The 16,099-nt window shown below is 31.5% G+C and overlaps 1 protein-coding gene across 2 annotated transcripts in view; it reads left to right on the top strand.

Annotated features, from left to right (window-relative positions):
- The window catches only part of phldb1b (pleckstrin homology-like domain, family B, member 1b), an 87,541-nt gene extending 71,621 nt beyond the window's left edge, over positions 1 to 15,920 (top strand). For both annotated transcript variants that reach the window (XM_051129099.1, XM_051129098.1), the window contains 6 exons: positions 4,934 to 5,024; positions 5,117 to 5,263; positions 7,652 to 7,871; positions 8,500 to 8,585; positions 8,787 to 8,816; positions 11,813 to 15,920. In XM_051129099.1, the coding sequence (XP_050985056.1) occupies positions 4,934 to 5,024; positions 5,117 to 5,263; positions 7,652 to 7,871; positions 8,500 to 8,585; positions 8,787 to 8,816; positions 11,813 to 11,953 (715 nt within the window). In that variant the 3' untranslated portion in view covers positions 11,954 to 15,920. The remainder of the gene's footprint in view (positions 1 to 4,933; positions 5,025 to 5,116; positions 5,264 to 7,651; positions 7,872 to 8,499; positions 8,586 to 8,786; positions 8,817 to 11,812) is intronic.
- Positions 15,921 to 16,099: the final 179 nt, after the last annotated feature.

The raw sequence follows: 16,099 nt of genomic DNA on the forward strand, positions 1-16,099 counted from the left end.
ATTTATATTACATCAATTTAATATTAAAACGTAGAGTATATTATTATTTTTTGTTTTTAAATATTTAAAATATATACATTTATTATAAATTTTTGTAGTATAAAGATTTACATAATGTCCATTTAAAATAAAATTGTAGAGTATATTATTATTTTTTATATTTAAGTAGTATATAAAAATATGTTGATTTATTATAATTTTTTATAATATAAAGAATTATAGTATGTCCATTTAAAATAAAAGTGTAAAGTATATTAACATATTTTTAAATACTTGAATATTATGTAAATATATACATTTATTATTAATTTTGTATAATAAATAAATAAATAAATACATTTTTTTAGAATTTAAATAATATATAAAAAATATATACATTTATTATCAGTTTTAGCCATGTAAAGATGTATGGTATGTTCATTTAAAATAAAAGAGTAAAGTAAATCATTATTTTTTATATTTAAATCGTATATTAAAATATATAAATTTATTATCATTTTTTATAATCTAAAGATTTATAGTATGTCCATTTAAAATAAAAGTGTAAAGTATTCATATTAATATTTTTTATATATTATTTATATATTATAATTTTAAATATTATGTCAGTATATACATTTAGCATGTCCATTTAAAATAAAAGTGTAGAATATATTATTATTTTTTAGATTTAAATATTATGTAAATATATAAATTTATTATCAGTTTTTATAATATATAGTTTATATTATGTTACGTCAATTTAATATTAAAGTGTAGATATATTATTATCTTTTTATATTTAAATAGTATGTAAATATATAAATGTATTATCAACTTTTGTAATAAAAAGATTTATAGTATGTCCATTTAAAATAAAAGTGTAGAGTATATTATTATTTTTTATATTTGAGTAGTATGTAAAAATACATACATTTACTAATCATAGATTTATAGTATGCCCATTTAAAATAAGTTTACAGTAAATTATTATATTTTATATTAGAATTGTATATAAAAATATATACATTATACATTTTTAAAATATAAAAGATTAATAGCATGTCCATTTAAAATAAAAGTGTAGTGTATATTACTATGTTTTTACATTTTAAATATTATGTAAATACATTTATTATCAATTTTTATAATATATAGATTTATAGGTCACACTTTTCAATAAGGTGTCATCGAACTATGACATATTAACTAACATGAATGGACAATGAACAATACATTTATTACACAATTAATCTTAGTTAATGTTAGTTAATAAAAATTAACAGTTCACAGTGCATTAACTGATGTTAACAATGTTGTGATTTTAGTAATGACTTCATGTAAATTCATGTTAACTAATGTAGTTAACTAATGAACCTTATTGTAAAGTGTTAATGATTTCTATATGACGTCCATGTGAAAAGTGTAAAATAAAGCGTATTTTAGATGCGTTCACATGGATGTAGTATCTCAGCGTGTAGGGAATCAGCATGCAACGGCCGTGCTTCGTCCCGCCCCCTTTCCTGAGAGAAGGGAAGAACAAATGAACGGCTTTGATGCTTGAGGCAACAGATTAGGTTGTTTCTGGGTTAAACGGACTGCGTGAAGACACGTCTTTAAGCTTGTAGGTTGTTGCTGGGTTAAACGTGTTGTGTTGAAACGGTCGTCTGTTCACCTTCCAACTAACAGGGACAGTCAGAGCACACATAGGACTAATTGGGCTCGCAAAAATGTCAACAATCGAAAAGGCGTCTTCCATAAACACATGCCTGAGGTTTTTGCTTATCCACCCTTCCTCTCAGAAACACACTCCCACTTTTTTTTTTTTTTTGTTTGTTTCTGCTCTTCACCATCCCCCTGTCTGCATATAGAGTAATCCATTGTACTTCTGTTGGTAATCCATACGTACATAAAGCAGTTCAGCGTCCTGTTAGACTTTCATCAGAATTTGACATTTATAAATAACAGATGAGCCAAAGGAGAAAGGAAATGTGGGTTGTGGAAATTAATGAGGTGCAGACGCCGGCACTCCTGAAATTCCGAATTCAGTTCGTGAGTGTGGATCTGAATTGAATTGGTCACGCTGCAGAACATGTTGGAGTGGAATTTGATGTGGAATGACAGGAAAAAATATGCGCTTAATTGTAATTCAAAGAAATTCAGTAGTCACACATCACACAGATTTTCTTCTACACACAAAAACATGCATAATTTATACGGTAAGCCTGCTTTGTGTTGTTTGTCTCCATTTTAAAAAGTCTGTGGGGGAAATTAGAGCATTCTGGGAAATGTTAGGGATGATGTGCATCAGAGTTCATAAAATGAAAGTTCATTTATTAAACATAATGAAACATTATGTATATGCATGTACAGAAAATTGATCTACATCTTCATTTACTGATTATTAAATTTTATTTCAATATGTTATGAATGTTTAACAACTCGTACTGAGTTAGTCATACTGAAATGAAAAAAGAAGTGTGATTTACAGCTCAAAAGTTTACGTTCAAAAAATCTTTATATTGTATTTTTAATTAAACCAAAATCTGTATATATTAATTAAATTAAATTAAATTAAATTAAATTAAATTAAATATTCCCAATGATTTGGAAATTATGTAGAAGTCACAAAAAGTTTTCATATTAAAAATGAAAATTAAATAAAAAAGAATTAATACAATTTTATATTTGAGCTTTAATAAAATAAAATAAAATAAAATAAAATATTTTCATGATTTAGGAATTATGTTGTAACTGCAAAAAAATGTTAAAAAATATTTTAAATATTTCAATTTAAAGTAAGAGTTTGTTTTCTATTGTAATATCATTTAAAGAATGTTTTATTTTTATGATAGCAAAGCTGAATTTTCAACATCGTTACTTCAGTCTACAGTGTCACATGAAACTAAATCTGTATATATACATATTAAAATAAAATAAAATAAAATAAAAAATATTCTTAACAATGGAAATTATGTAGAAGTCACAAAAGGTTTACATATTAAAAATAAAAATTAAATTAAAAAAATGAATTAAAAAAAAAACATCTTATATTTCAGCTTTAATTAAATATATTTCCATGATTTAGGAATTATGTGGTAACTGCAAAAATGTTAAAAAATTAAAAATATTTTAAATATTATTTCAATTTAAAATGAGAGTTTTTTCTTTTGTGATATAATTTAAAGAATCTTTTATTCCTGTGATGGCAAAGCTAAATTTTCAACATCATTACTTCAGTCTACAGTGTCACATGAAACTAAATCTGTATATATATACATATTAAAATAAAATAAAATAATAAAATAAAATAAAATATATTTTTAATGATTTAGGAATTATGTACAAAAAGTTAAAAATGAAAATTAAATATATATATATATATATAAAAATTCAACTGATCGTATATTTGATCTTTAATAAAATAAAATATTCCAAATATTCCAAAAAATAATACAAATAATGCTAACAAACAATGTTAACAAATTAAAAATATTTTAAATATTATTACAATTTAAAATAAGTGTTTTCTGTTGTAATATATTTAAAAAATAAATTAAATAAAACTCATTAAAATGGTCTTATATTTGATCTTTAATAAAATAAAATAAAATATTCCCTATGATTTGGGAAACTTTCCAAATAATATTAACAAGTTAAAAATATTTAAAATATTATTACAATTTAAAATACATGGTTTCTATTGTAATATATTTAAAAATAAAAATAAAATATTCACAATGATTTGAGAATAAGAAGTCACAAAAAACTTACATATTAAAAAAGAAAATTAGTATTTAAAAAAACTAGTTAAACTAATGTTATATTTGAGCTTTAATAAAAAAAATTAACTAAAATAAAATATTCCCCATGATTTGGAAATTATGTAATAAAGGCAAAAAATGTTAACAAATTATACAATGGCAAAGTGGAATTTTCAGCATCATCTGAGCTTTAATAAATATAAAAAAAAATATTAATAATAAAATAACATTTTCAGAATCATTACTTCAGTCTTCAGTGTCACATGATCCTTCAGAAATCATTCTAATATGCTTTGCAGAAACATTTTTATAATCAGTGTTAAAAAAAAAGCGTTTTGTAACATTATAAATGTCTAAATAAGTATAATTCTCGCTTTTAATAAATGTAAATAAATTGAATGCATCCTTGCTAAATAAAAGTATTAATTTAGTATCACTAATCCTAGTAGCGTATTATTAAAAACTACACTATAAAATGAATTTCTTTGAATGCCATTCCACTTTACTTTAAATTCAGATATTCTCCTATTCAAATATGAATTCAGGGATTGAATTTCAAAGCGGTTCTCGTCTCAGCTGCGAATGGCCCACAACCCAGTTTGACGCTGACATGTTGTCTTCAGTTACAAGCGTCATCATGGGAAATGTGTGAAGATGTTGTAAACAAAAGCGTGTAAAGTACAGTGCAGCGGTGGAGCGGTGGAGCGGCGGAGCCGGACCGGGGCACGACGGCTTTGTAAACAGACGGCCTTCAGCTGTTTCTCTCTCAGGAGAGAATTTGTTTACTTGAAATGTTCTCATGCAGTTTGTTTACTCTTGTCTTCATAAAGCTTCAAGCTAGTCTGAGACGCTCCTCTAGAGTAATCCATTACATATTTTCTTTTTCTATGTTTATAGTCCACATGTGCTTCATTTCATGTTTCACGGCAGATTTTCATGCTTGTACTGTATGTGCAATCCAGTTGTATTTTCATATATGACGAAATGTTTCGTAATCCACCCGTCTCGCTGCTACCGGTCTCCATTCCATCATTCACCAAATAGATCACCGAGGGGTAAAATCGCCGAACGGTTGCGCAACTTGAGTATTTAAATGTTCGCTGGCTGTCTCGGTTCAATCACGTATAGTGAATTCCCCCCTCAATATACAGTAGTTAATGACTTTGACTGAAGTTTTATTTCTTTTACAGTGCCAGTGGTATGGATGCGCTGAAGATCGAGGAGATGGAGAAGATGTTGAAAGAGGCACAGCTCGAGAAAGCTCGACTTATTGAGTCTAGAGTAAGTCGTAGTTGCAGTACACAATCAATACAGTAACCATATTCATCTTTTTTAGCTCCTAGCCTTGTTTAATAACCCTCTTTCGGCTGCAGGAACGAGAGACTCAGGCCCGTAAACTCATGCTGGAGGAGGAGAGGAGGAGAAGAGAGGAGGCGGAGAAGAGACTGCAGGAGGAGACGGTACACAGACAGCAGCTGATAGAGAAGGAGGTGAAGATGAGGGCCAAAAACTTCTCTCAGGTGAGGAGTCGAAGAACTGTGCCAAAAGTCCATTGTGATTTTACTGGGACTGGCAATTTAATGGATTCATTTTGTACAATTGTTTTTTTTATATATCTTTGTATAGGTTTTAATCATTTTTTAATGGCATTTTAAAGAAAATTTCTGTTTAATTAAATTTAGTAATTTTAATTTCAAGTATTTGCATTTGAATAATTCCATTAGGAATCTAATTGAAACTGTACTGACATACATTTGTAGAAATATATTGTTTATATCTTTGTATTCGTGAAGGTTTCATATGGTTATAAGACATTTGTATGCCATTTTGAAGAAACGTTTCAGTTTAATTAAATGTAATTAATTTAATAAAATAAATTTAATTATATAGTCATTCATTTTAATTGAATTTGTATTTTAATTGCAATTATTTTCATTAGGAATTTAATTAGTTTAATTTAAAAAAAATTGAAATTGAAAAAAAAAGCAATTTTAAAGAAAAGTTTCTGTTCAATTAAAATTTAATTACATAGTCATTAGTTGTAATTTAATTAGTGTTTTAAATGTAATCATTTTTATTAGGAATTTAATTTAAACTTTGAAATATATTTGTACAAATGCTTTTATATGTCCTTGTATTTGTGTAGGTTTTATATGGTTATGAATTTTTTTCTGCTATTTTAGAGAAAAGTTTCTGTTTAATTTAATGTTATTGCAGTTTAATTTTTTTTAAAATTCTATGTAATTAGTTGTTAGTCTTTTAATTCATCATTTTCATTAAGAATGTAATTTAACCTTAAATGTATTTGTACATATATTTTTATATATCCTTATATTCATGTAGGATTATTATAGTTATAAAAAAATACTTTAAAGGTTTAAAGAAAAGTTTCTGTTTAATTAAAATTTAATTGCACGTTAATAAAAAAAGAAAAAAATAATTTAATTAGTATTTTAATTGTAATAATTTTCATTAGGAATTTAATTTAAACCTTAAAATGTATTTGTACAAACATTTTTATATATCCTTATATTCATGTACAAAACGCTATGCCATTTTAAAGAAACGTTTCAGTTTAATTAAATGTAATTAATTTAATAAAAAAAGAAATTTAATTACATAGTCATTGATTTAATTTAATTAGTATTTTAATTGTAATCATTTTTGTTAGGAATTGAATTTAAACTGAAATAAATGTGTACAAATATTTTATATATCCTTGTATAAAAGTACATAGTCATTAGTTTTAATTTAATAAGTATCTTAATTTCAATAATTTAATCAGTATTTTTTATATCCTTGTATTCGTGTAGGTTTCATATGATTATGAAAAATTCTTATGCCATAAAAAAGTTTAATTAAATCTAATTACAGTTTAATTAAAAATATATATATAGTTACATAGTCATTAGTTTTAATTCAATTAATCTTTTTTAAGCTTTGAAATATAGAATAAATATTTTTCATATCCTTTAAACCTATTCATGTAGGTTTCATATGGTTATAAAAAAAAAATCATGCCATTTTAAAAAAGTTTCAGTTTATTAAAATTACAGTTGAATTAAAAAAAAGTAAATTTAATTACATAGTTTTTAATTTATTAGTAATTTAATCATTTTACCTAAATAAGAAGGATCATTGAATTTGCTTGTTAATTAGTACTTCCATGAATAAGCTCTTACAAAAACTATAGTGTAACCATAACAGATGTAAAATAAATTTAAAATATTAACATTTCGTTAAAATTAGTAATGTATGTTAAATTGAAGTATGTAAAATGTAAAAAGGAGTATGTAAAATTCCGACCACGTTTATATAAATATAGTATTTCATTAAAATTGACTTGCAGAAAGTGACATTTTACAATCTGAAGGGTCATAAAAATGTCAAATTATCATGTCAAATAGTCATGAGGATCTTGTTTTTCTGTTTCCGCATGTCAGTTGTACCGCTTGATTGATTTGGCTGTCAAAAGCCTTTCAGACATTAATAAGCAGTAAAGTTTTGAATGTTGTGTTAATAATAAAAAAAGATACAAACTACTGAAGATTTTATTATGAAAAGTGTGATGAGTTTAATGATCCTTTTACGTTATCGAGTTGTATTGCCCAGATATGTTTGACCTTTTACCAGCTTAAATAAATAAATAAATATCTAATAATTAAAATAAATAATTGAAATATATATATTCAGAATTCCTAAAAATTTGACTTCATACATACGATTTGAACTGACATGACGAACATGTTAAATAATATATGTTCCTCATAGAAAATGCGAGGTCAAATCGTCATATGAAGTGCATTTTTGAGGAATTTTGAATAAATCAATTGACAGAACAAAAAAAAATAAACCTGTAATTAATCCTTAAATAACCAAAGCGTGAACCACATGTTGTCGATTTCCAGGCGCGCCCGATGACCCGATACCTGCCCATTCGCAAAGAGGAGTTCGACCTCCGGTGCCACATCGAGTCGTCAGGTCACAGCGTGGACACGTGCTACCACGTGATCCTCACCGAAAAGATGTGCAAGGGCTATCTTGTCAAGATGGGAGGGAAGATCAAATCCTGGAGGAAGCGCTGGTTCGTCTTTGATCGCCTTAAAAGGACGTTTTCCTACTACGCCGGTACGTGCGCCGCAGCGTCGCCTTCCAACATCCTCCTTACTGTGCACTATGCTAATGCCGCTCGGCGAACGTGTCGTTACGCTCTCGTCCCCCCGAGGTTGGGGAAAGAAACGAGGGCAGAACAAAGAGTGGATTGTGGGTGAATCCAGCAGTGGGGGGATACGGATAATTAGTAATTCTTAAGCTCACAGTGGCTGCCATGATTTCCGATAGCCTCGGGTTAGCTAGGGGCATACAAATAACCAGAAGCCCGTCCGCATGCTATCTGATGGTGATGAAATCTGCCGCAATGCTGAGGAAATCGTGCTCATCACCCAGCCGTGGCGCTCGGCAAAGCGTGAGCTCTCGCTCTTTATTTCTACGCCGACTCAAAATGAAGGGGTTGCACCGCAGTAACAAGGTCACATCGGTGCTTACCAGATCATTATTCTCCAGGGGAGTGGGGGCTTATTTGTTTTTGAAACCATCGCTGTGCAAAACATTGTGTTAATCAGTAGCTTCGTCTTGTTTTCGAGTAAGAATACTTGGAAATGCTTGTTTTTCGAGTTAATTCGAAAACGCCGCAATAAAGCGCTCATTAAAAGAACCGTTTTTCGCACTGTGACATCTCTGTTTCTCTCGTCCGCAGATAAGCACGAGAGCAAATTGAAGGGCGTCATCTACTTCCAGGCTATCGAGGAGGTTTACTATGATCACCTGCGCAGTGCCACGAAGGTACGGTCGAATTATTGCCCTTCGTATAAGCGCAGCTCACACAAGTCCCGCTGTTTTCCTGCTCCAACGCTCCTGTTGCACCATTTCATTTGATCTTTTTCTGTTAGCTTCTTTCTTCTCTTTTGTCTCTTATGCTGTAACTCTGCTGTCAATGTTCCCCACCCTTCTTTTTCTTCATTCCTTTGCCGACTGTTTTCACAGAAAGGATTTTTCAATCTGAATTTGACAAACGTACGTATCGCTCTCCGCCACTATCAGCCTGTCCTGCATGTTTGCTTTGAGGAAACTCATACATTTTTACACACACTTACTCCCTTGTGACTAATTAGCATACCTCGTCTTATATTGTTTTGAATAACCGGACCATTTGCACCTTCGCTTAGTGGATATTTGCTGTTGCTGAGGATGAGTATAATGTAATTTACGACCTGTGTGCGTTTCCCTTTACTACTCCCACCTGTGGTGAGATACTAAGTGTGTGTATAATGTAACAGCCCCAGAGAAGCAGTTATGTGCTGTATTATACGCCATTAGCTTCACGTTGCATAATAGGTTAACAGGAAGCCGTAACATAATTTACTCCTTGACAGCGTCAGAATCATTTAAAGAGATTTGTTTGTCCATTGCATGAGTGGAGTGCTCTACAATAATAGTGTGGAGAACTAATTATCACATTCAACAAGCACCTCTACATAAGCTCTACATATGCTGCTGTATTAAAATTAGAGGTGCTAATAATTAATTAATTATTATTATGACTTTTAATTAATCCACTTTAGCTCAAGAGGGAGTGCACGCTTGTGCTGCATGTGACATAGGAGCTTATAAAATAGGTTCAAAGTAATCATTAACAATTAGAATGATAGTGTGTTGAAGTATAAAGAGATAAGCTGTTAAATAAATTAAATAGACTTAGCCGCATTTAAAAAACGGTTGACTTCAAAGTGCGTCTAATCAAACATTGCAGCATTTTCATGCAAATGTAAATGTCACTTGATAAAAACAGCCAAATTAGTTTATGCCAACATGAAAGTGACGAAACCTCAACCGTCAAAACGTTGAGCGAAACTAAACAAGGTAAAACAAACTAAAGCTCCAGACTACATTAAATGCAGGTTCACGTCCAGCAAGGATAAACATGCTGAGCACAATGTTTCTGTGAGGTGAATTATTGAATACAGACAACACGGAGCCATTAAATTTAATAGGCATTTAGCGGGAAAAAAACATTGCATTAAACATTAACTTGGGTTCAAAATCAGATCTAAAATATTATATGAAACATATATATTTAGTCTGAAATATTACATGAACCACATAATAAAATTTGCTGATTATCCATACACATTATACTTGTAAAATTATATTATATTATTAATTAATTAATAAGTTATATTAAATTATACCAATTGGATTCGTACTAAATATAAATGTATGAAAATACTTTGATCAAAATAAAACATTAGTATATTTATTAAGATCAGTAGTTTAAATATTACATATCTCATGTTTAATTCATTTATTAATTTATTAAATACATGTACTGTAAAATATAAATTATAAGTAAAATTATTTATTTATTATAGTGTCTTGAAAATTATTTGATTCACACAATAAATTATACAGGTAAAATATTATCCATATATATTATTAATAATACTTTCAATTTAAATTATGCAACTATATTACATTAAAACAGACCAGCTGGGTTCATTCTAAATTTAAATGCATTAAAATAGCAGTACATTTCTTATTTATTTGGTAACACTTTACAATAAGGTGTCAGTTGGTAGAATTACTTAATGTATTGACTAACATGAACAGAAAAATGAACAATACATTTATTACTCTATTTATTAATCTTTGTTAAATGGTAGTTAATAAAAAAACAGTCATTCATTGTAGTTCACAGTGCATTAAAGGAGAAGTTCACTGTAGAACTATTGTTCATTCCTAGTTCATGTTAACTAATGTAGTTAAAGGAGAACTCCACTTCCAGAACAACAATTCACAAATAATTTACTCACCCCCTTGTCATCCAAGATGTTCATGTCTTTCTGTCTTCAGTCATGAAGAAATTATGGTTTTTGAGGAAAGCATTTCAGGATTTTTCTCCATATAATGGACTTCATTGGTGCCCCGATTTTGAATTTCCAAAATGTAGTTTAAATGCAGCTTCAAAGGGCTCTAAAGAAGGGTCTTATCTAGCGAAACATTCGGTCGTTTTAGGAAAATAACATTTTTTTTTTATACTTTTTAAGCACAAAAGCTTGTGTAGCACAGGCTCTGGGATGCGTGTTCACAACGCTACGTACTATTGAAATATGTCAAAAGGTCATGCAAAACGTAGGCGGAAATACAGACCCAGTGTTCACACGCAAAGAAATTGATTAGTTCATCTCTCGAGTCTTCGGGTTTTGAGTCATTCGTTCATCACATGACAGCCACATAAGATGAACGACTCAAAAAAACCCGGAGACTCGAAACAGGTGAACTAATTCCAGGACAGAACCTAATAGGATGTTGTGCATGCGCGACTGAACGAATCACTTCCCGAGAAGACTCGTTCTTCCCGAGTCACATTAAAGATCCGTTCAAAATGAAAGAATCATTCAAGAACAACCCATTACTAATTCGTAGCATCGTGGACGCACATCCCAGAGCCTGTGCTACACAAGCTTTTGTGCTTAAAAAGTATAAAAAAAAATTTTTATTAATTGTTTTGCTAGATAAGACCATTCTTTCTCGGCTGGGATTGTTTAGAGCCCTTTGAAGCTGCATTTAAACTACATTTTGGAAGTTCAAAATCGGGGCACCAATGAAGTCCATTATATGGAGAAAAATCCTGAAATGCTTTCCTTAAGAACCATAATTTCTTATGACTGAAGACAGAAAGAAATGAACATCTTGAATGACAAGGGGGTGAGTAAATTATTTGTAAATTGTTGTTCTGGAAGTGGACTTCTCCTTTAACTAATGAACCTTAACTGTTACTATTTATTTTAAAATGATATCTGTGTAATTGTTTTAACTGTAGTTGAAAAAGTGCAAGTGGTGTTTGTTGTCCTCCACATGTGTGATTAATTAATTTCACTTTAATGAAAATCAATTTGTAAAAACGCCTGAAAATTGAGATCCCTAATGGATAAATAGAAGCTAATAACCGAGTGGTAGATAGACTCCATACATGGTTTTCCTCACTGATCCGATTGTCTCTTTGATCACAGAGCCCCAACCCCTCCCTGACCTTCTGCGTGAAGACGCACGACAGACTGTATTACATGGTGGCCCCGTCCGCAGAGGCCATGAGGATATGGATGGATGTGATAGTGACAGGAGCCGAGGGCTACACACAGTTCATGAACTGAGACAAAACCCACCGCTGCTCGCTGACCCACGCGTCAAAACGGAAACCGTTCGGCAGGGAGACTTCAAATGACCCAGACCTGTTATTCCCAACGAGAGGAAAAACTTTATTTTGTTACTTCCTTTTTTTTTGTTTCCTTCTTCTTCTTCTTCTTCTTCTCATGTTTCCTGAAGATGTTATATATTCGCTCAGATGCACAGACAGATATCCACCAGAGGCTGTCCATGTTTGCCTGGATAGAAAAAGGGAGAAGACGAAAAGACCCGGTGAACCAAACCTGCAGGTGGTGGCTCACTCACCATCGACGAAAATGCCTTTTTGCCGTCAGAGATATTTTTCAGTTGCAGTTTATCTTGTCTGGAGGCGCAGAAACTCGACTTTCATTTGTAAAGTTTGTCCTACGATTTGTCTTTTCAAACATGCCAAATGCCATCAAGCCATTCTGGAATAGTATCGCGCTAAACATTTGATGGATTGATTGGCCGAGAGAATATAAGTGAACTGCAGTACATTTAAATGATGTTTTAAAGGAAATGGAGTGTTACATTCACATTTAAAGATCCGGTATCACAGAAACAAAGACTTAATTCACCAAAGCTCACCTACCAGCTCAGGAGTCTATATTTATTGTAGAGGGACGTCAGCGACTCCTGTCCAACTGTATCCCACTGTGTCTCTGTGTTCCCAGCTCATCTTTTAGATACAGAACCACAAACGCATGCACACACATATACACATGACGTACAACAGTAGAGTCTATTTGCCAAGTCCTGACAACTTGATCTTGTGATTTGACTCCCAAGGGAGGCAGCCATCACCTATCACTGCCAGCCTATGAGAGTTTGGAATAATTTCCACAAACAGGAGAAAAAGAAACAACATCATAATCATGCAAGTCATGCAGTGCCTTGATATTGACCCATATTTGTCACTCTTAGTATCTGAACTGTTACACTAGTGAAAAATAGCTGGAATCACAGTCTTAAGGTGCGGTCACATTCGTGAAATTCTGAGGGTAAAAAAAAAGGTCTGTTATCAATTGTGTGGAGATGAATGAAGTAGAGCTCACACAGAAGTCTTTCTGTTGGTCAACGCACTACAATCGCTTAAAAGATTTGAATTTGTTTAGAAATCTGACTTGGGAAATCTTTCAATATCATGTGAAATTCTAGATTGCATGGATGCTTATTGAAATTTGCTTGGATTTCGCCTGCAAAAATTCACTATACAACAGTAAATTAGCGAAAATTTTGTGAAAATTACGTAGTCAAAAATTAATGATTGTCATAAAGTACATCTTATATAGAAGTCGTGTTCAAAACAAGCATGTTTTCCTGCTTTCTGTTGGTCAACGCAGTGAATTCGCTTGACAGTTTTGAATCTGTTTCGAAATCTGCATTGGGAAATCTTTCGCCATCATGCGAAATTCCAGATACCATGGATGCCTATTGAAATTCGCATGGATTTCGCCTGCGAAAAATCATTGAACAATAGTAAATTAGCAGTTTTTTTTAAAGATTATGTTGGCCAAAAAATGTCAATTGTTTACTGTTATGAAGTGCAGTTTTGAAATCTTTCGCCATTATGCGAAATTCCAATTCGCCATTATGCGAAATTTGTTTGGATTTTGTCAGGGAAAATTCACTGAACAGTAAATTAGCTAATTTTTTGTGAAAATTACAGCTCATACAGGAGTCATGTTCAAAACAAGCAAGTTTTCCTGTTTTCTGTTGGTCAATGCAGTGAATTCGATTGACAGATTTGAATCGGGTTTAAAATCTGCTTTGGGAAATCTTCATACTCAATTCCAGATTGCATGGATGGTTATTGAAATTTGCCTGCAAAAATTCACTGGACAACAGAAAATTTTGTGAAAATTCTGTTAAAATTAATTAAAAGTCACATTCAAAACAAGCAAGTTTTCCAGCTTTCTGCTGGTCAATGCAGTGAATTTGCTCAACAGATTTGAAAATCAGTTTAGAAATCTGATTTAGAAAATCTTTTGTCATCATGCGAAATTCCAGATTTCATGGATGCCTATTAAAATTTGCCTGGATTTCACTGCGAAAATTCACTGAACAGTAATTTAGCAAAATTTTTGTGAAAATTCCATAGGCAAAAAATGTCAGTTGTCTACTGTCTGTAGTGTAGTGGTGCATAAAGTAAAGCACACACAGAAGTTACGTTCAAAACAAGCAAGTTTTCCAGCTTTCCGTTGGTCAACGCAGTGAATGTTATCGGCACATTTGAAAATCGGTTTAGAAATCAGATTTAGAAAATCTTTCGCCGTCATGCGAAATTCGAGTTTTTCTGGCTTTCTGTTGGTTAACACAGTAAATTCCCTTGACAGATTTGAAAATCGTTTTACAAATATGATTTGGAAAATCTTTCGCCATCATGCAAAATTCCAGATTTCATGGATGTCTACTGAATTCGCCTAGATTTCGCCTAAGGAAATTTACCAAACAGCAGCAAAGTAGCAAAAATTTTGTTAAAATTACGTAGTCAAAAAAAAGTCAGTTATCTACTGTCAGTAGTGTAGAGGTGCATGAAGTACAGCTCACAAAGAAATCACGTTCAAAACAAGCACATTTTCCGACTTTCTGTTGGTCAACACAATTAATTCACTTGGTCGACTTGAATCAGTTTCGAAATCTGCACTGGGAAAACTTTCGCCAGCGTGCAAAATCTGCAATTACTCAGATACCTATTAAAATTTGTTTGGATTTCGCCTGCGAAAATTCAAAGAACAACAGTAAATTAGTAAAAGTTTTGTGAAAATTCCACACAGAAGTCACGTTGAAAACAAGCAAGTTGTCCGGCTTTCTGTTGGTCGACACAGTAAATTCCCTTAAAAGATTTGAAAATCGGCTTAAAATCTGATTTGGAAAATCTTTCGCCATCATGCAAAATTCCATATTTCATGGATGCCTACTGAATTTGCCTAGATTTCGCCTGAGGAAACTTACCAAACAACAGCAAAATTACGTAGTCAAAAACGAGCACATTTTCCGACTTTTTGTTGGTCAACACAGTGAATTCACTTGGCCGTCTTGAATCAGTTTCGAAAATCTGCATTGGGAAACCTTTTGCCATTGTGCAAAATTCGCAATTACACTGATGCCTATTGAAATTCTCTTGGATTTTACCTGCGAAAATTCAACTAACAACAGTAAAGTATCAAATTTACAACAGTAAAGTATTCAAACTTTCACAAATAAAGAACGTTTCCAGATTTCTGTTGGTCAACATGGTGAATTCGCTTGACAGATTTAAATCAGTTTAGAAATCTGCTTTTGGGAAATCTTTCTCCATCATGCATAATTCCAGATTGGATGGATGCCTTTTGAAATTGAAAGGGTGCCTATTGAAATATGAACAACCTAAATTAGCTCAAATTTTATGAAAATTACATAGCCAAAAAAACCTAGCAGAAAAATCTTTCGACATCATATGAATTCATATCGAAATGACACTATTTTGCCTACTAATATTCACAGAGCAGCAATAAATGTGACTGCACCTTTATTCCATGTGACACATAGTGGGTTTTACTGTTTTAAGAGATTGTGAACAGACACATACTGTAATTTTAAAAAAGGTGACCTATTTAAATCAGTCCGATACTGCTTTAATACAATTTAAGAGGTTTAGTAGCTCTTCAAGTATTATTGATGATTTACAGGCAGGCTATTAACTAGTCTGCCCGACCTTGTGTTAGTTTGGGGAAAAAATGTTTATTTATGGTTAGCGTTGTTACAGCTACGACACTGTTACAAAAAAAGACCAACATGTTCTGCTTTCTCCCGAAACCAAACTGTATGTTCAAATGAAATCTGCAGAGAATTGAAATCAACATGAATAATTAGTTATCATTTTGCGTGTAAGATGTCTTGAGTACTATCACAGAACTAGGTGAAAACAGTGTTGTAAAATGTTGAACATGAATACACTCACGGTTTTCCTTATTTATGGTGTTTTTGTGTTTATTTGCCTAATTATGATCCATGCTAACACATAAAACACGCACTTGCGGAAAAGACTGTAGACCAGAGGTCACAACTAAACTCGGACTTCAGATGTAAAAGGGCAAGTACCCCTCACTGCTGTAATTAACACTGCAACGCAAGCAGAAGTCTTGCATCAT

The sequence above is a fragment of the Labeo rohita genome, chromosome 15, assembly GCF_022985175.1.
Source record: "Labeo rohita strain BAU-BD-2019 chromosome 15, IGBB_LRoh.1.0, whole genome shotgun sequence".
Classification (NCBI taxonomy): domain Eukaryota; kingdom Metazoa; phylum Chordata; class Actinopteri; order Cypriniformes; family Cyprinidae; genus Labeo; species Labeo rohita.